At 42.6% G+C, this 25,000-nt stretch overlaps 2 protein-coding genes across 6 annotated transcripts in view; one reads left to right on the top strand and one right to left on the bottom strand.

Annotated features, from left to right (window-relative positions):
• LOC125284824 (collagen alpha-3(IX) chain-like) overlaps nt 1-17,596 on the bottom strand; it is a 32,019-nt gene extending 14,423 nt beyond the window's left edge. For 3 of the 4 annotated variants that reach the window (XM_048228952.1, XM_048228953.1, XM_048228955.1), the window contains exons 1-15: nt 17,368-17,596; nt 12,454-12,539; nt 9,894-9,965; nt 8,933-9,062; nt 6,960-7,356; nt 6,427-6,507; nt 5,456-5,473; nt 3,667-3,756; nt 3,048-3,083; nt 2,511-2,582; nt 2,225-2,269; nt 1,915-1,950; nt 1,547-1,570; nt 1,365-1,418; nt 1,172-1,243 (exon numbers count right to left, since the gene is read on the bottom strand). In XM_048228952.1, coding sequence (XP_048084909.1) covers nt 1,172-1,243; nt 1,365-1,418; nt 1,547-1,570; nt 1,915-1,950; nt 2,225-2,269; nt 2,511-2,582; nt 3,048-3,083; nt 3,667-3,756; nt 5,456-5,473; nt 6,427-6,507; nt 6,960-7,356; nt 8,933-9,062; nt 9,894-9,965; nt 12,454-12,539; nt 17,368-17,396 — 1,242 coding nt within the window. In that variant the 5' untranslated portion in view covers nt 17,397-17,596. The remainder of the gene's footprint in view (nt 1-1,171; nt 1,244-1,364; nt 1,419-1,546; nt 1,571-1,914; nt 1,951-2,224; nt 2,270-2,510; nt 2,583-3,047; nt 3,084-3,666; nt 3,757-5,455; nt 5,474-6,426; nt 6,508-6,959; nt 7,357-8,932; nt 9,063-9,893; nt 9,966-12,453; nt 12,540-17,367) is intronic. The other variant, XM_048228954.1, reaches the window with a different exon arrangement.
• A 4,491-nt stretch (nt 17,597-22,087) lies between these two features.
• The window catches only part of fam135b (family with sequence similarity 135 member B), a 61,548-nt gene continuing 58,635 nt past the window's right edge, over nt 22,088-25,000 (top strand). Inside the window, exon 1 of one of the 2 annotated variants that reach the window (XM_048229363.1) lies at nt 22,088-22,366. The gene's annotated coding sequence lies outside the window, so the exon portion shown is untranslated. Of the gene's footprint in view, nt 22,549-25,000 lie in introns of both variants that reach the window. The other variant, XM_048229362.1, reaches the window with a different exon arrangement.

Here is a 25,000-nt window from a genome sequence, read left to right as displayed (position 1 = left end):
AGTCTCTGGCTCCATAGCCCAAGATGCCCTCTATGTCCCAGCAAGCCCCAAGGACACTCCCCAGCATTAGAGCCATGTACAGGATGCTCAATAGAGCTGTGCAACTACAGCGGCAGCACTGAACACACTTTACTGTATAATTCAACCAGTTTTACACCACTACTTTAACCAGACTTGGAAGAGAAATATTGGTTACACTTCACTTGACAATATAAGAGTGACATGACACTGTCATGAATGTGTCATAAACAAGTCATAAACGTTTATGACATAACGCTTCTGTTATTAAGTGACATTCGGTTTTTGTAATTACAAGTTAGGGTTAGGATTAGGGTTTGGATTAGAGTTAGAGGTTAGGATTAGGATTAGGATTAGGGTTAGGGTTAGAGCTAGGGTTCATGTGTCATGACAGTGTCATATGTTCATGAGAGTTCACAATTTGTGTGTCGTGAAGGAGATTGATTAGCCATCCTTAGGTTTTGTAAACTGGAAGCAGAAAGAAGATAAAACAGCATAAACTCAGGAGGGATGACATACATGTGATGAGAGTTACTAGGCAGAAATTATTATGTTAAGGGATTATACTAATGAAGCAAGCTCATTTAATATTCCCCAATTAAAATCTCAACATGTCCATGTTGTAAATTGTAGGAATAATCAAGTAAGGAAGGTTCACAAACACTGAATTGGAGGAAAAAGTACAGCATTTCACAATACAAACCTTGTGATGAGTTCATGTGCAGAGCAAATCACGAGGGTCTCAAGTTATTAATGGCTAGCTGGCATTGCACAATATTGCATATTGTTCCATTTTCCTCATGATGTCAGAGCATGCTGTTAACGTTTTACCTCAATTCTGCTGCCATAGCAGCAAGCAACACAGGAAAAATGAGGAAGATATGTCCACATCAGCTAAGGTAGCTTTCCACACTGTTATTCAGCATGCTGACATTTTCCACTTTATGGATTTCACACACAAGCTTAAGGAACTGTGCATTTTCTTTCAGCCTCTGGATTCAGCTAATGTAAGCACTGTTAGCATTGGTGGCAGGCACACTCTGCCAAGTTAGCAACAGGAATGATGGAGACACAGAGTCCAGAAACAGCCCCTGACCGCCTCTGCCTCTTCAAAGCGAATGCACGCATAAGAACAAGGAAGATAGGATCTTACGGCTGGCCCTGGTGGTCCGGCGACGCCGGGGGGTCCTGGCAGACCGAGAGCTCCTCTGGGGCCTGGTGGGCCCTGCAGAGATGAATTGGTGAGGTTAAAAGGGAAGCAATGAAGATCACACGATGACCAAAGCCACGGAAAAAACCCGCTGGTCAAATGTATAGTCGCCTACTGTTACTTTTTAAGCACAAACCTCAGGTCCGATGTTGCCTTCATCTCCTGGAATGCCTGGTTTCCCTGGGGGGCCCTGTGAGAGAGTGCGGACACACACACAAATAATGTACACAGTGCATATAAAGTACATAGCACAGTCCAGAGGTCATCTGGACACTGATTTTTAGTAGTAAAGACATTTGGATTAAAAAAAAAGCTCACAGGAGGTCCAGGCTTCTGCTCTCCCTGTGAAAAAAGAAGAGAAAATAAGAGTGAGAAATGCAGTATTTAACCATACAACATTTCTTCTGCTGCGTGATGTATCATCACTGTTGTCAGTCTGAGCTATGGCACTTCCTGCTAGAGAAAGGGTATCTAATGTGTCACAGATATAACAGGTCAAGGCCAGATCCAAGTCAAATTTGACTGATATCTTGGGTCACATAGTGACAGCTCACTCGAAATACATCTGCCTGTATGTAGAGCATGTTCACACAGTGGAATGGATTATTGATGTTTTTGGATTTGATTTGGGACTCTTGGAGCTGTGTTCGGTGTGATTGGAAATCTGAAGAATAGTGCCAACTTACAGCAGGTCCAGCAGGGCCAGGAAAACCAGGTAGTCCCTGTGTTCAAAGAAAAACAAATGGTCTAATCACATTGAAATGTTACCAACAATATTTTCAGTAAGATTTTTTTTCCCACCAACAAAATCATTGTTCTTTGATGAAAACAGCAATATATTTGTTCTGCGCTATATTTATGCAGCACAGAATATATCAAAGTAGTCTGGATCCACAGCATTGCTCAAAGCTAAACAGAGGTATTTAAGAAGAGATGAAGAAGCAAATAGTCTTGTCAACAGACTGAGGCTGACCAGACAGAGATGTCATGACTTACTCTCTCACCCACAGGTCCCCTCGGCCCCATTGGCCCCATCAAACCCTACGAAAGAGGTAGGGACACTTTTTATTTTGGAAGAAACAACATGGATACAAAATATTTTAATTAAATTATTTAATATTGTGACATTTAAAAATACAAAAAAAAAGTTTATTAAAAGTGTGCATTCAGATTCATCTACCTATTTATGCTGCATTAGCATACACACTGAAACAGTATTGCATTATACAGGTCATGGATCACATGTTAACATTTTGACACGTCTAACAAGGTTCTTTCTTACAGGCGATCCAGGAAGGCCAGGAACACCTCTTTGTCCAGGCAGGCCAATCTCCCCTTGGTCTCCTTTGGCTCCCTGAGTCATACATACACACACACACACACACACACACACACACACACACACACACACACACACACACACACACACACACACACACACACACACACAGAAGGGGCAAACAGTTCCGTCACCTTCACTGTTGCCAGGTTACAATGCCGCAGCGCTGTTCCATGCTAAATCAATTATGGCCTGTCCATTTCCCACGATTCCACTACTGTCACAACGGCCAAATGAGACAAGCCTCAGAGGATGTACCGACCTATTTATTACAAAGGTGAATTCAACCAACTTCATTTACCTGCACTGATACTGATATGGGGAGACACACACAGAGTGAGAGAGAGAGTAAGTGAGAGAGAGATAGAGAGACAGATAGATGGAGAGAGAGAGAGAGGACCAGAGGTCTGAAAGTATCAGTTTACTTAAACATTTACTGTAAAAAGGGCCTTGGCAGAGATTGATATATTGTATACTCACAGTTGCCCCATTGTTACCAGGAGTGCCTGGAAGACCCTGAGAAGAAGAAGAGGTTTTGCATTAGTCATGTGTTGCATAATCAGTTACAGAAGATGGGTCCAAACATTGCACTAATGTTTTGCCGAACAAGGGAGCAACTAGACATTGTTTGTAACAGGTTTCAAGTGTTTTATGGGTTTCAATGAAGGGTAACAATGGCAGTTTACATTAGCCAGCGCTACAGTAATGGACTGATGAGACAAAAGACATTGAACTGAACTGCAATGTTTCCCTTACAGTACATCACAATAAAACAGACATCAGTAATAGCAGTTACGGATAACATCCAGCATACTGTGCTTAAATTTGGCTCTGTTGCTGTTCTCCTCTGTTCTCTACACAGGGCAATGAAATATCATCCGTAACAGTAAACTACCTTTTAATTTCAATGTTTCCTGACCCTTCACTGTAAAACATCATCAGGGACGATAAACAGTAAGTCTTTGAAGCTGAGTCTTTTCCACTACACATTGCTATAAAACATCATCAGGGACAGTAGAGTGTCTTTGTATTTTGTGAGGTTTTGTCTTCTCCATGCGTAGAGCTGTGTGTGCTGTGTGTACTGTCTTGAGGGACTCACGTCTCTGCCGTCTCTGCCAGCCTCTCCCTGAGGCCCACGAGGCCCCTCCGGTCCTGCCGGGCCTGGAGGGCCGACCACGGGCTTATCGGGCTGAGGAGAAGGCAACACAATAAGACCAGGCAACACATATTTTAAAGTTCAACTAAAGATAAAAAAATAGTTTAGTTCAACTAAATAAATAGGATTTTAGTTGAGCTAAACAGTTTAAGAGATGCTGTTTAATGCTATCCTATTTTGTTATAAGCAATAAAAATATTTTCTCACTGCCTGTGCTGGTTGGGGAGACTACGTCATTTTGACATCACATTGTCGCACTACAGGTCGGGAACGTCGAGTATGTACTGTAACACGCCTTGCACATTGGCCAGATGGCACATACTCTCCACACCTACCTGAACAAACCAGCTCTCTTCTTCTCTTCATAATGACCCTTTACTATGGCATGCCACAGGTTAGCCCATAATTAAAAAGCATATTTGTTGACACTGTTTTGTACGAATGAGCAATTGAATATTATCCAAATTGTAACTGTATGTGAGCTGACTAAGTGATGTTTGTGAGGGATTAACAATAAGTAAGATGCATGCTGTCGGTATGTTTTACGGGTGTCGGTTTTGCTACGTGGGTTTAACAGGACGCACTGGGGCTTAAATTAAGTATCTGTCAGTATTTAACCAGATGCTAATTTCACAGAGTATTATTTCAGTCTCCAATTTATTTCAGTCTTTCAATTGTTGTTTTCCAAAATTTGATTAACGCTCACTATGATTTGGCAAAGCATGACGTTAACAGAGGAAATTGCTGCAGTAATTGCACTCCAGTGCCTAAATGATGCTCCAGGCCCTATTTCCATTTTGTTCAGGCTCACTGCTGCTTGTCTTGTCTCAGGAACTACTTGGAAACAGGACCCAGAAAGTCCATAAATACCCCCAAAAAAAAAAAACAAAACAAAAAAAAACAACTTACAGTACACCAAAAAAGTTCCCTGAGGGACACTTTCAATGGAATAATGTCTACCACGATGGAGTTCAGTTTCTGGATTATTGGATTCAGGAGTGGTTTTATGTGCATCTTGAATGAAAGCCAGGGGAGCTTGTATGACTATCGGTCTTCTGGAAGTAAGAGCAGCCTTATTGTAGGTGCGAGGTTGATTTTTTTGGAATGAGCTACTGGAAACAAACAATGTTCCAAGGACAGAGGAAGTCCTGAAGTTCAAGAAGGTTGAGAGAGTCCACCATGTGACATTAGGTAGATGTATTTAATGTGTGTCAGAAGGGAACTTGCAAAGAATTATATATTCAACAATTAAATGCATATTTGACATAATTGTTATATAACATTTTAAACAAATGTTATATTAATATATTCCTATAGTTTACTGTAAGTGTTGTGGTGTATGTGGCTGGCACACATAGCTTTTGTCTATTTTTCTTCTTTCACTTATTACAGTGGCTGCAATTTCAGTGACACATGACACTTAAAGTGGCGCACTACTAGTCATATAATAGCTGACAGATGTCAGACAATGGTGCGACAGTAGCATTTAAAAATGCAACCTGACATATATCACTTTATTTTAAAAGAGACATGTAGTCTGTTTTAATTGTTTTAGTATAATACCTCCTTGTTCCTCTTTCATATTTTCTCTCTCATAGCACCACTTGGTAATGGCAGAATATAGAGTAGCACAGAGCAACAAGGTCGTAAAGCAACAAAGCAATAAAGTAGATTATTTGCCTTATAAAGGGAACACACACACAAAACAAAGGAGAATTTAAAAAATAAATACCTCAGCATTGGCATACATCTGAAGAAGAAGCAAGAGAGAAATGAGATCAATGTAGAGTTAGTGAAAAAACGTCACCCCCCACCTCACCAAAGAGTGTCAGAGAAAGCACTAGGCCTGGTTTCAGACAGTATAAGTTTACTTACAAATTCATTTCAAACTGAACAAACTGCATGCATACTGCACCCAACAGGAACAGGCAGATAGCATTTCAGCAGTCAAGTTCAATTAAGGAATGAGTGCATTTGAAGGTAAGATAATACTGTCTGTCCCCATGTCTGAAAAGCACTGTTGTACAATGCTACTGTTGCTGGATGGGCCACATGCTGGCTAAGACAGAGCCCTTTGATGCTAATTTATTGGCTCAAAAAGCAGAAAGGTGAACCGATGCTAAAGCTAATCAAGCAAAACACAAACAAAAAAGGGACACAACTAATCACAGCACACACATCTCAAGTAATATAACATACTGTTACATACTGTAGATATAGCAATTTAGCATAACCGTGCATGAGAGAGTTTATGATACTAGCGATCAGCGATCACAATGACCAAAGGAAGACAAGCACATGCCATAACATGTAACCCTTGGCCTTCTGGTCATTATGATGTAAATTTAAAATGTAGACTCACCAAATTAAAGGTCCATGATAGATTTGCGTGAAACAAATAAGACACTGAGTGACAATGTAACTTTAAAACTTTAAACGGATGTTTTAACGGGTTAGCTATGACTGGTTAGCATACATCGCAAATTAACATGGTTTCCTAAATTCAACAACTGGAGACATAATTCTCAACAATCTGTCAAATGATTTGCCACAAAGAGCCATTATGACCTTTACCAGAGTGTCATGTTGCACAAAGACGGATAGGCTTTATATGTATTAAAATAGTCTGACTAGCTACTTACTGAAACAGCAGAGAGGGTGCATAATCTTAAGAAATGGCGGCTAACACACAGGCATTGTTACCTCAGTCTGTGGGAGCTCACTGCAGGTCTCTCGCTGGGCTCTCTTTGGGTCGCAATGAATCAACATCCACTGAAGCTCAAACTGAGGAAACAAGCACATTTCATAAATATTATTTTGTTCTCTGTGCCATTGAGATAATGCACATGGTGACTCACACTGTCTGCTGCAGTGGTGATTGAACAGACCTGCCTGTGTTCTAGGACATGTTGTTCTCACCTCATATTTCCTTTTCAATAACTGATAACTCAAGATTACTGTGGTTGAGTATGCCCAGTGCAACTCCTTATGTAATTTCTCAGAGCTAATTAGAGCATTGCTGTGTGTTTGTGTGTGTGTGTGTGTCTGTGTGTGTGTAATTGAATGTATGTATCAATATGCCCATTTCATCCCCCTTTTTTGTACCTCCTGCTCTCCTCTCCTGCTCTTTAATTCTCTCACACACACTCTCTCTCACACACACACTCTCTCTCTCTCTCTCTCTGTCTCTCTCTCCCACATTTCCTTCTTACTTCTTCCCCTGCAGTGCGACTCACCACTACAGAAGTGCTTGAGTCAGCATCCAGCCTGCCGATGAGGGTGTCACCCTCAGTATTGATGTAGCCTTTCTCCTTGATGGGCCTCTGGTCCACCGGCTGGCAGTCCACGGCCAGGGTGACCTGGTCCCTCTCTACGCCCACCATGACCTTGTGCCACTTGGTGTTGAAGAGAACGGAGAGGCCGGGGAAGGTCACTGTCTGGAGGTCACCATCAAGTGTGGTCAGGAAGAACTCCAGGGCCTGCTGGTCACCATTGAGACGCAGGCCGGCCTGCTTGACACCAGTCTCGTCCACGATCTGCCAGAGGTTCCACACTTTGTTGACGGTGTTCTTGATCATGCGGAAGGTGGTCATGAAGGAGTACTCTTCAGGGAAGCCGCGAGGGAAGTTAAGCCTGGGAAGATGACAATATGAAATAGGAATATGAAATATGAAATAGGAAGAAAATCAATACTACGCACTGTGTTTGAAGGTACATGACTGCCTGTAGACACAATAAATAATATTTCTCGGTGCATAGGCCACTTCTAGCGTTAGGGCAGCTTTTAATGCATACTGTATGCTATATTCTTTTTGCCATGAAGCCACTTCAGTTGGGCAGTAGTCTTGTGAATTATTTTTACACGCCAAGGGTACTAGAAGACATATGATGTCACAAATCAAGAAAAATAGGCCATTATCACAAGCCTCCTCTCCTGAACCCCTTAGGACCTGCTTATATACAATGTGAAGACAGCATAACTGGCAGAACTCTCTCATGACCAAAGCCCCTCATCTTACCCCTAGAGTCTGCAGAGATCACACATGTGACTCTCATGATTGTGTCATAAATAGGGCCGTTATGGCGGCAGAGTTGTAAATCACCGGAATGATCAGATCAAGACATCAATGAAAAACCTTCCTGCTGGAAAGGGGTCTGAGGGGAGGATAGGAATGGGAGGATGGGGGTCTCTTCCGCACCCTCGCCCTGCAGCACCCCTAGGCATGTTTAATGAGCACTGCACTCCATGGGTGGTTTATTTATAGGGGGGTGCTGCCACCAGCGCTCCAGAAGCTTGTAAATGGATACAAGGGCAGCAGTAAAGAGAGAGAGGGGGGTTCCTGTTGGGCCTGTAAATTAAATGAAGGCCATGCCCAAGCAGTGTCTGGCGATGGAGACAGACTTAGTTGTCCACGTATCCTCTTTTATGGTACAGTATAGGGGATGTGGGACTCCGAAGCTTTTGCTCTGCAGCTTTTTTTCAGTGATTTGACGAACACTTACATAACACATTATCACAATTCCCTAGAGAGTGTTGATTCATCGAAAATTAGTTAGGTAGCTCTATCACCTGCCCCCCCCCCCCCCCCACACACACACACAAAATCCCTCTGTACCCCTATCACAAACATCATCACATTTCGGTGAAATTGAAGTGCTCGAAAACATCCAAGGTTACTGCCCTTCTCCTTTTTTTGCACCCCTGATGTCTTACAGCGAAATGCTTTTCACAGTAGCCTAATTGCCTGAAAGCCCTCTTAAGGCCCAGGAGAGAGCTGCCATGCTTGCGAACCCCCCCCGCCCTTCTTATCTAATTTCCCAAACCCCTCCCACTGAAGACACAGGAGGAGGACACAAAGGAAATAAATTTCTGGAGGAGAACTGATCAAATATGTCTGTTCATGTCCCAAAGCAAGGTGTAAGTCATACGAGAGGGGATCTGGATGCAAAAACCAAATAGGTTCAGGCATGTTGTCCCCCCCTTATTCTCCACAGCCAATTACTAGCTATTTCATGTGCGGCAACACCTGGGTCAGGCCTGTAATAAGGTAACACCTGTGTTGTGGACGTCTCTGTGCCATTGGATGTTTTGTGTGTGTGTGTGTGTGTGTGTGTGTGTGTGTGTGTGTGTGTGTGTGTTTTCACACCCTTCCTTTGTATTTTAGTCCTCTTTTTATGATTTTTTTTTTCGTGTTCTGTTTTTGCTTACCGTGTTGGAATCTGGAAGTTGGCCTCCCTGTCGAGCCGGTAGGCCACCTGGTGGGATGTGGAGCCCTCCACTTTCCTGACGCCCTTCAAGGGGATGACGTCCAACTGGAACTGGGTGATCAGATCGAAACCTTCCGCAGGAAACATTAAATCGTTTAAAAAAATGCTGCCCGCGAGTTATTTTTGGAGAGACACCTGTGTTTTTTAATGCATGTCCAGCCTTGTTTGTTGAATTAACAATTATTGTTTAGGGCTGTAATGTTCAGGGATCTTTTCTTACATTTGGGTTTTTATTGCTCATTTGAAATCATGTACGTGAGAATAATTTTTTGGCATTTTAAAGTGCTACGGTTCACTGGCACTAACATATGCAAATGATTTCAGGCCATGGTAAGGTTTTACTTTAAAGGAAACGCTGGAAACTAATTAACATCTTGCTGAGTTAGAATGGTTCCTACTTAAAAAAATCAGCTTAGCTAAAGCGGAATGTTTTTTATTTGGTTCGGTCTTAGATCTAAGGGTGTCTAAGAAAACACAGTAGCTAAGCAGTCCCAGCATCTTTTCTTCATCAAAACAAACATGGGAGAGTAGGCAGTGGAGTCTCAGACTGCGAAATAGCAAGCCGAAGATTAAAGAGGAACTATTTATGGTTTAGGCTTTTTTTCATGCAATATCTTTTAATAAATATAATGTAATGACTTTCATTTTGTGCTTGCTTCTCCATAGCCAATAAAAAAGATGGGTGATTAATAACCTGAGCTTGAGCTTGGGAACGATGAAATGGTTGTCTGAAAAAAAGTAATTACTTTGGAAGAGGGATTGTTCATAATTTCATGTCATAAGTCTAATTTTATGTAATTGGAATTACCAGGAACCAAGTAGATCTAATTTTAAAGTTGAGTAAACCCAGAGAAAAAAAAAAAAACATGTATAAATGATTACTCTGGTTGCTTCTGTTTTACCTGGAAGGTCATCTTGTCCATTTCTCATGGGTGGGCAGACAGTGTCACCGTCTAGTCTGTTCATGTCCAGCTCTGAAAGGCAGAGAGAGGTTGGTTTCTTCACTTTAATTTGTTTTCATGTCTTTCCCCAGAGACTGTGTGTAGCATGTCACATTGGATTGGACACACACACACACACACACACACACACACACACACACACACACACACACACACACACACAGCAGTCAACACCTATAAACAGCCCCAGATGACACTGGCTGCTTCCACCTGCCAAAGCTACTCTGTAGGTGAGGCACAGTGTGGATTGAAGGCACAACCATAGCCACAAAAGAATAAGCATAAACCGAAACCGCATATTTTTCTGCATAGACTGCCCCAAAAAAAAAAAAACCAAATAAATAAATAATTCATAGTCACATAATATTTGTTTTTATTTTCATTCCAAGCATAAAAATAAGCAGAGGCAATGCGATCTATGACATCTCATGAGGAAAATGAAATGCCTAATGAGTTGCCTCATCATTTCACTGAGCTTGTTAGTGTCTGCTAACAACATATTTTATGGATGCTGTCTGTTGTTGCACAGAACAGAAACCACCAAAGCAGATGACATTGTGCTCATCATGTATAAACTACTGCTCAATATTTTGCTTGTCATCTTTTTGAAGAATTCTTTTTTAATCTCCTAGCCTCATGATACCCCAGTTACGGAAAACAAAAACATGACCAAACCACATTTAATCAATGTGTAAGACCGGCAGTGTTGCGTGTTGTTAACCCTGCTAGCAGGATGAAAAACCTATGTAATATTTATTGTTCTGAGCCTCTGGGTCAGGTTTGGGCAGGTCTGATGAGCAGGTAAGCTTCTTTGCTCCTAGTTTTGATCTTCATCTGTTTTGTCGGCTTGGAGCCCAGTTAGAAAACAAACAAGGAATGCAACAATGACAAGGGGCCAAACCATTTTTATTTCAGCAGGTGTCATCGATGTTCCATGGAGGATTATTGTGATCTTTGATTCTATTTTCTTAAATAGTCATCTCTTTTTTTTTCATAAGCAGAGAATTGCTGTACTGTGTGGAATCTGCAGTTTTGGAATTCTCCTTAATTGATTTAGCTTTCAATCGATTTGAAAATAAATTCTCTGAGGTCTTTATTGTGACCTGAATGTGAAAATTACAGTAACAATTTATCATAATCAACCTTAAACAATATAAGACTATAATTAAGTTTCAGACGTTTAAATAGAGCAAATATCCTATCTACAAAATGTGTTGATGATGCACCCGGAGGAGCTAAAATAATTTGACATTATTTCTGGAGTGTACTTGTTGTAACTTCTCTACCTACTTGTAAAGTGATAAAAAAAAAAAACTCTATGGAGCTGGACGGTAAAATTTGCGGACACGTGAAGCTGGTCTAATGAAATAGAAACCAGAAGCTATTCCCCTCTTTCATAGTCCCATATCCTGACTCAGCTGGTTCGGAGGGGTAACGAGAGAACACATCTGGAACCCTTTTTTTCTGCTCCACTTGCCTGGGGAAAAATGGGCTATGGTACACTGCGGACAAATAGAAATACACACCCCTCTCTCCTCCTCCTTCTCCTTGTCTCCCCTCCAGGTATACTCCCTGCTTACTGCTGCATATATGCAGACATACATACAAGCATACATATACAGCCCCCTTCTGCTGTTAACCATTCACCCCATGGCAAACACTTTAATATGCACACGGTGTGCTCATCAGCACAAATGAGAGGGCCTTGGTACACTGCCATGTGTTTGGGTGCCCACAGAGATGCCTGCTCTCTCTCTCTCTATCTCACTCTCTCTCTCTCTTTCACTATCTCTCTCTCTCTCTCTAGGTTTCCCACCATCCGCATGGACCACACACTGCGTGGCTTTATATGCGACGGGAGGGAAAAAGCCCTGCAGGATAATTTTAAGTGCATCCATGTAAGCCCCAGCACTTCCTGTTGCCTGATTTATTACCTGAGTGTGTCAGATTATAAGAGACGCATCATCCTCACCCTCCTCATCATCATCATCATAGTCAGGGTGCAGAGATTATCTGTAATAATCTTATGCTCATGGCCGCACCAGAGCTATTTTTGGCGCGTGCACACCATGCACATCTATGACTAAGGGAGGGTGCTGAAAAAAAGCCCCTGGGCTGAAGCAGACCTCGTTGCTCTGTTTATTTACTGTGGGGTGTGATGTTTGTTTATCAGTGCCTGGTAACACTGCAGAGTCCAGCATTTATGTGTGAATGGTATATACAGGTAAATAGTTACTGTACACCAGTGTAGCAATGCAGTATACCCACAGAACAGAACAGTTTGGTCAGGGAGATCCAACAGTGAAGTACTATTGCATTCTCAGCACAACATCATGTATTTTAGGTTGCAAATACTGGTCACTGTCATGCAGGCCATAGTGGTTGAAGGATACTGTGTCAGGTTTATTTATTATGCTGTGTTGTTGACACTTCTAAGGAATAATGCACTGTTGTTCTTGTTTTTTTGATGAATGAAGAAAGTGACATTAGTTTAACTTACGTCCCAGGGCAGGAGCCGAGAGCAGGGAGAGCAGGACGATGGTGGACGACACACACAGAGACATCACCCGATGACACGGGCCTTTCCTGTGGACACAGGAAGTAGTTCTTACTATGGCATAGTACAAACACTAGTAATGGACATACACATATGCAAACAGTCAAGATACAATACATGACAAGTATCAATTGATATAGTGTATCATTATATCTTTGGTGTATCTCTGGCATCAAAGCAATGAGATGTAAATTAAGTTAGAAATGATAAAATGACCAAACATCACACAATACGAGTAGCAGGAAGAAACGGGAACAACTGCAATTTCCTTTTCACACTAATTTAAAAGAATATTATAGTTCTTATTTCTAATCGCAACACCTGCTTATCTTAATGCAGTGTATTTGTGTGGTATAGGGGTCCATGTGGAAATACTTTAAAAATTATAACTATTTTATCAGTACAACAGTTCTTGCAGTAAAAAAATGAAGCAAATTCTTATCAACGTGTACAGTATTTGTCTTTCTTTCTGTAGGAATATTTCTCTCTGTGTGTGTGTCTGGGTGTTTGTGTGTGTGTGTGTGTATGTGTGTGTGTGTGTGTGTGTGTGTGTGTGTGTGTGTGTGTGTGTGTGTGTGTGTTGTGTGTGTGCGCATGTGTGTGTGTAGATATTGCCTCTGGGCGATTGTGTCTGGGTGTCTGAGGCTGGATCAACAGCACACATCTGAACTGACCCTCAGGGCTGAACACACTGCAGCTCTATAACGCACACCCTTCTTGCTCTGGTACCTGTTCTTTCCATCTTCATCTGTGTGTGTGTGTGTTGTGTGTGTGTATGAGAGAGAGAGAGAGAGAGAGAGAGAGAGAGAATGTGTGTAAATATGCCTATATGTACATATCTGTATGCATGTAATCCGTGCACTTTCAAATCTGTCCTCATGTATATTTATTCTGAATTTTGGACACAAATACAGAACTAAAATGAGAAAGAGAGAGAGAGAGAGAGAGTATACTGTATATGCGTTGTGTACATGTGTGTGTGTGTGTGGGTCATTTCACGGCTTGTTATTTATTCATGTCCAGCATGACTTGCAGCTGGCGAGGTGTCAGGGATGGCGGCTGCCTGTCAGGACGGATGACTAATGCCCATCTCAGCAGCTGGGCCGCCCTGCACAGGAGGTAATGTCTGTGTACACGCGGCCTGCACAGTAGAGCCGTGGCCTTCCTACCCCCCAGACGCGCTCCAGAGCTCCCAGGGAGCCGCTGGTCCGTCTCTACTGCCTCCATCTCCATCCCCAGCACATCACTTCAGCAGATGGGGTGTCAATCAAACCTGGGCCCAGTGCCCAGGGGGTAGAGAGGGGGTGGAGGTGGTCTGTTGTTTCTCAGACAGGGAAAGTCCAAGGGAGAGGAGGATGCTGATGGTAGGAGGCATGGGATTATTGGAAGGGACGTGTGTTTGTGTGTGTGTGTGTGTGTGTGTGTGTGTGTGTGTGTCTGTCTGTTTGTGTGTTTGTTCGTGTGTGGGTGTGTGTGTGTGTGTTTTTGGGGGGCCTGAAAGTCAGGGTGGTGTGGGTGAGGAGGTGTGTTGTGTGAAAAGACACTGTTGGGTGGATCGAGGAAATGGAAAAAGAGAGAGAGAGAGAGAGAGAGAGAGAGAGAGAGAGAGAGAGAGAGAGAGAGAGATCAAGTGGGTGGACAGACTGAAAGAAAGTGAGTGAATCGGAAAAAGAAAAAACATCGTTGAAAGGACAAGCTTCTGAGACTTAGAAGAGGGAGAGTAATTGTAGTAATTGGGACCTTGTCTACAACTCTAATGTGCACTTTGGGAGTAAGTATGCCCTTATGGTGCAAAAAAGCTTTGTGAACCATCACTTGTCATTTGCATGTATTCCCTACAAACACTAGTTTGCAGATATCTCTATACTATTTCTATACTATACAGTTGTCACAGTGTAAGAGAAATGTTGTCTGATGTGACGTTTGATAGCCCCTGTGTGTGTGTGTGTGTGTGTGTGTGTGTGTGTGTGTGTGTGTGTGTGTGTGTGTGTGTGTGTGTGTGTGTGTGTGTGTGTGTGTGTCACCTGAGCTGGGGAAACTGACACCTGAGCTATCCTGAAACTTTTATATAAGTGCAAATTACATAAAAGTTTTATATAGTATCAATTAATATAAATACAAATACTGATCAAATATTCATGTTTTATACTGGACTAAAGTTATTAGAAATAAATGAGTAATAACTATCAATATCATTGCAAGGTTGTGTCCGTTTGCAGCATCATATTACTGTATCGTCTCAAGTCTCAGTCTTCACCAACATCCCCGAATGCGGTCCAATGATTCCAATGACTGAAGTACGACCAGGCCCATATCAAGAATCAGACAGTACTTTAGGTCTCACACTCTATTTGTGTGTATGTGTGTGTGTGTGTGTGTGTGTGTGTGTGTGTGTGTGTGTGTGTGTGTGTGTGTGTGTGTGTGTGTGTGTGTGTCACCTGAGCTGGGGAAACTGACACCTGAGCTATCCTGAAACTTTTATATAAGTGCAAATTACATAAAAGTTTTATATAGTATCAATTAATATAAATACAAATACTGATCAAATATTCATGTTTTATACTGGACTAAAGTTATTAGAAATAAATGAGTAATAACTATCAATATCATTGCAAGGTTGTGTCCGTTTGCAGCATCATATTACTGTATCGTCTCAAGTCTCAGTCTTCACCAACATCCCCGAATGCGGTCCAATGATTCCAATGACTGAAGTACGACCAGGCCCATATCAAGAATCAGACAGTACTTTAGGTCTCACACTCTGTGTGTGTGTGTGTGTGTGTGTGTGTGTGTGTGTGTGTGTGTGTGTGTGTGTGTGTGTGTGTGTGTGTGTGTACCAGTGAGTCTGTGTATCCCCAGTGCTGGTCAGGATTGGGGTAGAGGCCAGCTCTTTTGGCCGGGCTCCTGTGTGCTCATTTGTCTTAATTACCCAAACTGGAGCTGGACTCCCCTAGCAGGCCTGGAAAATAAACCTGCCACTCACTCCCATTTATCAGGCCTGAACAGATACTGTGGCCTGCTTCTCCACATTTACCCAGTTTCACTAGCACACATTAAGGAGACGTATTGTTCTGAAGTGTCTTTTGTGAAATGTAAAAAGTATTTTCTCTCGCTCTCTCTCTCTCTCCCTCTCCTTTCACCTTTTCACACACACACACACACACACACACACACACACACACACACACACACACACACACACACACTCACGTGCGCAAAGACCTGTTTCGCCAGATCAAAAGGCTGTCAGTATCAGAGACATGTTAACTGGGGAAGAGGAGCCACTGCCTCCCTTTTAAGGTTGGGCCAGCACCCTTTTATCATCTCCATCAATCTCTACTCTTCCCCCCTCTCTTTACAGTAACTCTTCCCATCTCTCTTTTCCCCTTTCTCCCTCCCTTTCTTTCTATGTTTACTTATCTATTTATTTGTCATACTATAAAAGAAAACCTCACTTTGTCCCTTGGTTTTTTACCATCTCAAATTTTTAAAAAATGTGAATCATTCACTCAACCTTTCATCTCTCTCACTTTCTCTCTCTATCTTTCTCTATCTCTCTGTTTCTGTCTCTCTCCCACCCTACCCAAATGAGAGCCCTCGCAGCCTGAGAGGCTCAGATTATGGCGGGTGGTGTTATCTGAATCTGGGAGATCTGCCAGTTCTTATAATCTCTTATAATGCGGCCTTGACCGCCACTCTGCACACATTACCCACACGAGCAGCAATCTCCCTTTTCATGCAGGGCATAATGAAAGTGATATGAAAGCCACGCTGAACAACTCCTGTCCACACATCAATGATTACCTCAAGTTTTTAGATACTGATATGATGAGGGAGGTCTGACAGGATGAAAGCCACAGAAGGTTAAAATGTATTGTTTTTACTAGTAGTGTGGTTAAATGATTTTAGATGGACCAAAAGGTTTTCTGACTTTTGAAAACTTGCCAACAATACTAAACAAAGGCAACCAATAGATATTTGGTAATACCACAGAGCCTGACGCAAAATGGCATGGTGTTATTCTACGCCTGCAAAAAACTATTTTTTACCACATTGAATGTGAGAATGAATAGAGCCCCCCCCATTCTCTCTCTCTGTCTCTTGCCCTGATGTGATGAACATTAACTAAGAGATGCCAGTGAGGGGCATTTGTCCCCAGGTGATGCTCGTAGCTCTCCAGTCCACTCCCAGACTTATCCATCAGGGGGTGAGTTGAGTTCCACCCACGGGCATCCTGAGTGACTGGTTGTCTTACCGGCCTCCGCACACACTCACAGCTCCCTCTGATCACTGACAACCAAAGACACTAACTCCTTGCCAACAGTTGTTTGCATGGAAAAAACAGATAAAACTCAAGCCAGCTTCCCCCTCTATCCAAACTGTGGCCTTGTCTAGTGTCTTTCTGATATTGTCAGAGTTTAGTAAGCCTGCTGCGAAACAGGAATGTGAGATCCATGCTCTCCAACAGGCTCAGTTTAAAGTCCTATTGAACTGACACACACGACCCTAATCTGGTTTCCACTGCAGCAAAGCTACAGTTTTATCATGCATTATGAAGTGTGGGGAGATTCCATGAGGAAAAAACAGTTAGGAAAGCACCCAACATTAGTGTAGTATAGCTGTGCAGACATACTAAGTTTCACATCCTGTGAGCACAAAATAGTTGGGAATGTACTCCAGAGTTGGACACCTGATATATTTCCAGTACATAAGCACTGTGGTAAGCTGGTGACATTTAAAACTTTCACACTTCACATCCTACCTTTCAGAGTTTTTTTCCCTCTCAGAGAGCACTACAAAAATGTACTCTAAAGCAGAGCATTTCCCCGGATGAGCCAAAATTGAGGGGTTCCTTACCTGGCATTGAGGAAAGAGTGGCGAGCCATGACGTAGAAATCCCTCTACGGGAGAAGAGGAGAGGAGACGAGGAGCGGCAGCAGTCTTGAGGGCCTTTCAGAGCAGACAAGCGGATGGAGTCAGGGAGGAGAGCGCCCGAGGAGTGGGATGCCTTTTTCGAGAGATGCAGAAATTCCCCTGAGTCCGTCCTAGGGAGGGCTCATGTCCAGGACTGACGAAGGTGACCCGTGCAGAGGATGTTCAAACTTTTTCACGGCGTGCAGTCACGTTTATTTTTTTGCTTAAGGGGTGTGGGTCGGGGGTAAGGGGGTGTTCGAGGGGGCCAACTTCACTTGTTCGTTAGCATCCCATTGGCTAGGCCCTTCTGGGGGAGGTGACGGCTGGTGGTTTTATGACTGCTACTTAAAGGCTTCTGAGGCCTGCAGGCATGCTGCTCTCCTCCTGTCTTCTGCTTGGGCTCTTATTTGTTCCCCCTGCTGTTGTGCCGGTAGCCTCTTAATAACATGTGTTGGGGCGGGTGTAATTCTGCTAATGGTTAGCTGCGCTATGGGGATGCCCTTGCCTGAGACGCACGCGGCATGGTGCGGGGCCCCAGAATGTGTGTTCATCAGTCTTGAGTGTGTGTGTGTGTGTGTGTGTGTGGGGGGTGTGTGTGTGTGTGTGTGTGTGTGTGTGTGTGTGTGTGTGTGTGTGTGTGTGTGTGTGTGTGTGTGTGTGTGTGTGTGTGTGTGTGTGTGTGTGTGTGTGTGTGTGTGTGTGTGTGTGTGTAAAAGACAGAGGCTTGAGCAACACCATGGCATGTTTGCTCACCTGAGGACAGGTTAGCATGAGGAAAGATTAAAGACACGGTGAACCAAGCATGGCAGATTACAATACATTTGGGCTGTCCGTACTTTAAGATAGTTTGTTTGTCGGGAATGCTATGTTTATCTCTTACTTTTTTCTTGTTCTTACATTTATACATTTAATATAGTCAGACATATACCTTTGTATTGCCTTGACAACGAGACTACAGTATTATTTACAAAAGTTGGTATCATTATCTAAGTAGGCTAATAACTGGGATTTATGCAATTGTGGAATGCAATACCTGTGTTTTGTACAGCTTCTGAAGGACTCTCCTATCCTACTCCTCCTAAGTTTCATAACTCCAATTTCTTTCAGTTTTTAGTATCAAATGTCTCAGATGATCAAAGTTGTCTAAAATGAAAAGAGAATGTTATTACTGACAATTAGAAACTGATGACTTAAATAGTTAGATGACACAATAATAACATGTAGTGGAGACAGTGTTTGTTTTTACAATAAGTTTTCCTGGAAAAGAGATATAGAATCAAAGCTTCACATTACATCTTTACTTTGTATGAGTTATCTTTTACCCCTTCTAATTAGCGTAAGACCTACAATATAATTTCGAAAGACGTGAAAGTGTTTTTGAACAGGAACCTGTCTGCCTTGAAGCAAAGTGTAATACATTTCAAATGAATGAGGTTACTTACATCCAGTGTTATGTCATTTCAGACCCCCCCCCCCGTGAAAAGAAAACACTATGCCAGAAAGGAAGACACACCTGTTTCATGGCATAAAAATGTCTGCTGCATCTTGATCCTCCCCGTAATTACAGGTATCAAAACTCTTATGACGACTGAGAAGGTGCAGAGGCATTTATCATTTTGACATCGTAAGATAAGGTTTGTGTAAAAAGTAGCTTGGTTGCAAACACAAAGCAAGCAAGCTCACTCACATAACATATACAGGAATATAACCATTAGAAGTAATGGGTATAAGCAGTAGTGTGACATACAGTCTCATTTTTTAAGATGTCCTAAATATTTTAATAGGACGTGCTTTTATGTCTGTCTATACAGACTATTTTTTTCTGCATGCTTAGTTGATAAAGTAAGATACAATCTCATTTATAATCACTTTTTGTGTTAGGGTATAGATGTGCCTGTACAAGTCTGTCTAGACAACTCCTTTTTTCCCTGATCACTTACCGAATAATCACTTGCAATAATTACAATAAAAGGAGCCATTCACATTCAGAACTGCAGATTGAAGTGACCCTGTGACACAAAACAGACAAAAAGGCAACACACAAAAAATGGCATCAATGAAATTGTGGCAACCTACCATCACCAGCTCAGCTTTTGGTACATAAATCAATTCTCATTTCATCCCAGGGAGGCGTATGAAACCTAAGAGCAGAAGTATTTTCCCAATACCGTTTTTCACTAAGTGCTCTAAATAGAGATCATATGTCAGAAGGGTAATTGAGAACTCCTGCTTTTAATGAACGTACTATTAGAGGCCGAGACAGACACGTACACCATCGCTGAGAGCATCAAAGAGAAAGAGAGAGGGACAGAGAGAGAGAGAGGAAAACTGGGTAGCTTTATGCATTCTATGAAGCTGTGATTCCCAGCAAGTGACCTATTACACAGCCCCAGTAAGCATGTCAGACAGAGAGGTCAGAGGTTAGAGACTAGTTGAGTGGCAGTCCTCTCTTTTGTCTGTGGTTTCCTGTGAAAGGGTTATCTTCCCTCTTTCCTCAGTGAGCTCAAACCACAACTTCACTCTAACCTGCCATTAACCTGGAAGCCCCCATAGTCTATTGCCTCACCAATCAAATGATAAGTGACTATTTTGTGTCAAACAAAAGAAAAGATATCCGCACACTGTGTCTAAAGCTCCCAGTTTAATGGTGGGTGATACACAACGTTTCGACCACTCAGGTCTACGTCAGGTGTCTATTTTGTGTCAAAACAACATTAACCTTCAGTTTTTGGAAGCCATTGGAACAATGGAAATTGAGAACAAAAAGTCATTTGCTACCAACTTGTGTATTTCTTAGTTCATTCTAACCTTGTATGCACAAAAAAAGTCTGATTCTGATGTACTGTAAGAACTTCTCCTGTGGCACTGGAAAAAGGTTGGTAATGTATACTGTATGAAATCACATAGATGATATAAAGGTTTTACTAACAAAAGTGGCTTAAAGTGGTTTGAGTTTGAGTGTGTGTGGTGTGTGTGCATGTGTGTGTGTGTGTGCGTATGTGTGTGTGGTGTGTGTGCATGTGTGTGTGTGTGTGTGTGTGTGTGTGTGCGTATGTGTTTGTGGTGTGTGTGCATGTGTGTGTGTGTGTGCGTATGTGTGTGTGGTGTGTGTGCATGTATGTGTGTGTGTGTGTGTGTGTGTGTGTGTGTGGATATGTGTGTGTCCTACCACTGAGGGCAGCTTCTATCTTATTAAAATCTCTGGCTTGTTTGTTCAAGAGTATGAGCATCTGGGTCAGCCATTCTACATGAAAATCAATAAGTCCTTTCTCCTTTGGCGGGGGGTGGGGTGGGGGAGGGACATCCATTCCCCTCAGGTGACATTGTCAGTGTGGAGAGAGAGACCATGGATATGATTAGCAGCATACACTCCACCATGTAGAGTAATATAAGGTCTTGAAGATGTTCTAAAAATGTGTGTGGTCAAACCTTTTAAGAAATTAAATATGGCAGAGAATGCCAAATGTGCCTGGGTTTAATAGAATTTTACTTTAAGCTGCTGCATACTAAAATAACAACAACAGCAACAGCACATTGTATATCCAGGTTCCAAAATTGCTTTGCGGTGAAGGGGCAACCTCACTAACCACCATCAATGATGCCACCTAGCTAAGGGACTGTAATACTATGGGATACTATCTACTACCACCTGGAAGTCTTTACAACAAAAAATACAGACTGAAAACAGAATCAATTCATTTGTCAAAACCAAGCTCAGTTGCACACACCCTATTTGAAACATACAGTGTGCAGATGATCAGTGGAATCCATAGGATATTCTTCTCTTTGGCCTTGGAACATTCCTTTTATTGAACTGAGTAGAGAGTAGACCCTTCAAAGTGAAATAGCTGCTGCAGCCTGCAAAATAACATTTGCTTAGAAATGAACCGGGATGATATTAAAAACCACCATGCTCTTAAAGTATAAATTTTGAATTAATGGATTTTGGCTGTCTTTATTTTCATGTCTGGGGCTCGTCTGCAATACTAGTTCCACCTCAATGTGGGCACTTTGATAGGCTAATATAGCAGTCTGGCATTAGAAGGGTCAGATATTTGAAGCCTGTCCAACCATGTGCAAACAGGTACAAACAGAACATAGTCTTTACCCTCACAGGTGGTCAGACTGTTGGCTAAACATACAGCCCCTATGACAACGCTGTAATTCGTATATGGTCTACCCAGTTATCTTGCTGCTTCATTTCAAGGTCAATTTTCAAGACAAATAGAAAAGTATATGGCCACACACACACCTGACCACTGTGCTGCGCAAGAAGACATAGTAGCCTACTGTTGATGTGAAAGTGAGTGAGTGAGAGAGAGAGGGGGGGAAGCACCTGCAGCAGTAAACTGCAAGTTCAACTGTGTTTCTCCCAAAAACATTCACGCTCACTCCCTCAGGTGCAATGGCATTAAAACCTCTATATGGCAGAGAGGATATTGCCTAATGTTGTAATTTAAAGAGAACGTGGAGGATATGCTACTGTGGAACTAAAAAGTGCTAGCCTACTGATGTCAAACAGTTGAGATGCTTACAAATGTTCCATTTTCATACCCCCTGCGTATTAATGACCTTCCAGGCTGTCAAAATAAAAGTTATCTCCGACGAATAGGATCACCTGAAAGAAGTAAAAGGATTCAACATTTATTTTCTCCGGCGACCGTGTGACGTCAGTCCGTCAGTAGTACGCACAGTGCAGCAGTAAACGGCGAGGATACAGCCATCCGAGCATCTACTGCCACACGGAAAGATAAGTGCCACGGACAAACCGGGAGATAAACGGAGGCACGCGACTGCCGCATTACTTAGGGAGATTGAACATCTCAGACATGGGAAACGCTGTGCCAAGCGGGCTGCCATAACTGATCCGACCTGCGCTGCATAACGTAGGCTACCAGAGGCTGAATGAATAACCATGGCAACAGCAGCAGCAGTACAAGCGGTGAGCAGCTTATGCCTAAACCAATATAAACACTGAGTGATCAAGTCATCCTCTCGCCGGTCGCTCAAACGTTCGTCTCAAACAGTAGAGCGAAAACGCAGAACTCAATGACAGGAGGGAAGTGACTTGGAGTGAAAGTGGAGATCATTGCGTAGAGGTGTCGCACCACAGCCTTGTGGCAGGTAAGCTTGTAACAGTGTGTTGTCTTCATTGTTCATCACTGCTACGGCCAAAAATGATGGGTCAGTCTTGTCTATTGTGAAATACGATAAGCCGTGCGCCGCAATTCGATTGGGACAAACACTAGCCTATCCTCTAAATGAGCGGTTTCGTGGGAAGCTGGGAAATAGATTCTGCCGGCGAGTTGTTTTACGGTGATTGCCTAATTGATGATAACTACATCCCCTGCCTTTCATCTGCCTGTGAGCCTTCGGGAACCATTCTACCAGCCTGTCAGGACTATGTTCATAGCTAATAGGAACATATTAGATGCGCATTCTGCTAATGCGCCTGGTCCGGCAATCTGATAATAACAAGAACAAGATCAGAGCCTAGAGAGGCGAAAGAGCACACAGTAGGGTTTGTAGCCTACACCGCGAGAATTTTGCTCATAATCGTCATTATACATATTTCATATGATGTTATTTGAATCTTCATCAACCATCACCACTTTCCTGGCTAGAACAACTGGGATTTGTGCCATAAGATTACTGTATTTTTATTTTTTATTTTGCAGCAACAAATCATAACTGCGTGTGAGGGCTACTGCTGACATTCATACTTGCTCACTCACACCAATAAATTATTATTTTTTTAATTCATATTATGACCATGGAAAACAGAGCATGCCATGCTTATTTATTTTTATCTTTGTTGAAACCAAGATTAGCCCAGATTTTAGGGCCATGTTTTTGTTGTTACTGTCACCTTAGTTCAGTGTACATGCACATAAATGTGTACACAGATAGTGTAACATGATATTAGTCTGAGTAGTCCGACTTGGGCTCTGTCCTGAATTCTGATTGACAGCATGTCATCAATTATTTTGATCAGTGGCTTGATCCGTGCAGAGGAAAAATGTCACTGTGAATCATTCACAAGTTTAATCGAATTTGTGGCTGTGATGATTTGAATCAGTCATCCTTTGGACTGCACAACCAGGAATTATTTTGCACGAAAATACCCAAAGCCTAATGGAGCCACATTTTAATCTTGTATCAGACAGATACCCTTTATGCCACTGGCATCAGCCAGCTATAAAAGACAAAAACAACAAATCCCTTTAGCAAATGAATGCAATGCTAGATGACTTGGAAAATTGAGATGTATGATCCTGATCAGCTGATAGTCTAATCATTTTTTGGACTCCCATCACCAGAGAGGAATCTTGGGTATCTGAACGACAGCTTCCCCAGAAACAGTGCTCCAGCCCCTGTACTCACTTGCCTGGTGATACACACTGTCAAAGAAACAGTGCAATTGGAGCAACAGACGAGCCCAATGCTCCAAGTAGTACATGACTCATGCATCGTATCACACTAACACACATTCATTAGAAAGCAGACGAGCAGGATGGGTTGCTCATATGTGGACACACATGTAAACACACACACACACACACACACACACATACACACACACACACACACACACACACACACACACACACACACACACACACACACACACACACACACACACACACACACACACACACACACACACACACACACACATCATTTTAATGATTTATTATTCTCTTCTTTATTCTGTAAGGATAATCATCCATGCATACTGTAATGCCTTATAGTTCAGTGATTTATTGTACGACACATGTCTTTGTAGTGCTGTTCAATGCTGGAGATAAATCAAGTCACTTCAGAACAGGTGATGGGGGACATGGTTAGACAGAGGGGAGGTTTAGCCGTGATGCAAATATGTGTTTGACTCAGCCGTGATGCACGCTCTGGGCAAATAGCTACTGACATTCACATTAAACACTGTGGCTTGCACATGGCCCACCGAGGCCTGGACCTTTCAGGGATGCACAGGCAGACACAGACACACACGCACACACACACACACACACACACACACACACACACACACACACACACACACACACACACACACACACACACACACTATCTCCTCTCTCCCAGTCTCTCTCTCTCTCTCTCTCCAAAGGTCTCTTTTGTGCACATGCATGCATGGACATCTCTCTCTCTCTCTCTGTTTCTGATGCATGTGCTTGCTGCAGTCGGACTGTATGAATGAGCATGGCACATGGCTGTCAGCATGGAAAGAAAAAAATAAAACATTTTGCCTTGTTTGCACTAGAGCAAACCGTGCTTGTGGCATAACAGGGATTTTCCAGTTGACTTCCGCCTGCCCAGGTCTGTGCACTCCTGGCGAAAATGTGTTTAGCCCATGAGGGACCCATGCGCTAAAAAATCTCAGCCGCAGCACCAGTAGCAACGGCAACAGGGCTACTCTCTCTTTCTCTCTCTCTCTCTCTCTCTCTCTCTCTCTCTCTCCCCTTCAGATTACCCAGCATGCTTTGGTGATTTCCCCACACACAATGCTCTGGGGAACAAAAAAAAGATTTACTGTAAATGTTGAGAACATTTTGTG

This window comes from Alosa alosa, chromosome 20 (genome assembly GCF_017589495.1).
Source record: "Alosa alosa isolate M-15738 ecotype Scorff River chromosome 20, AALO_Geno_1.1, whole genome shotgun sequence".
Lineage (NCBI taxonomy): Eukaryota > Metazoa > Chordata > Actinopteri > Clupeiformes > Clupeidae > Alosa > Alosa alosa.
Note: the sequence above shows the minus strand (reverse complement) of the source record. Positions and strands in the feature narration are given on the sequence as shown.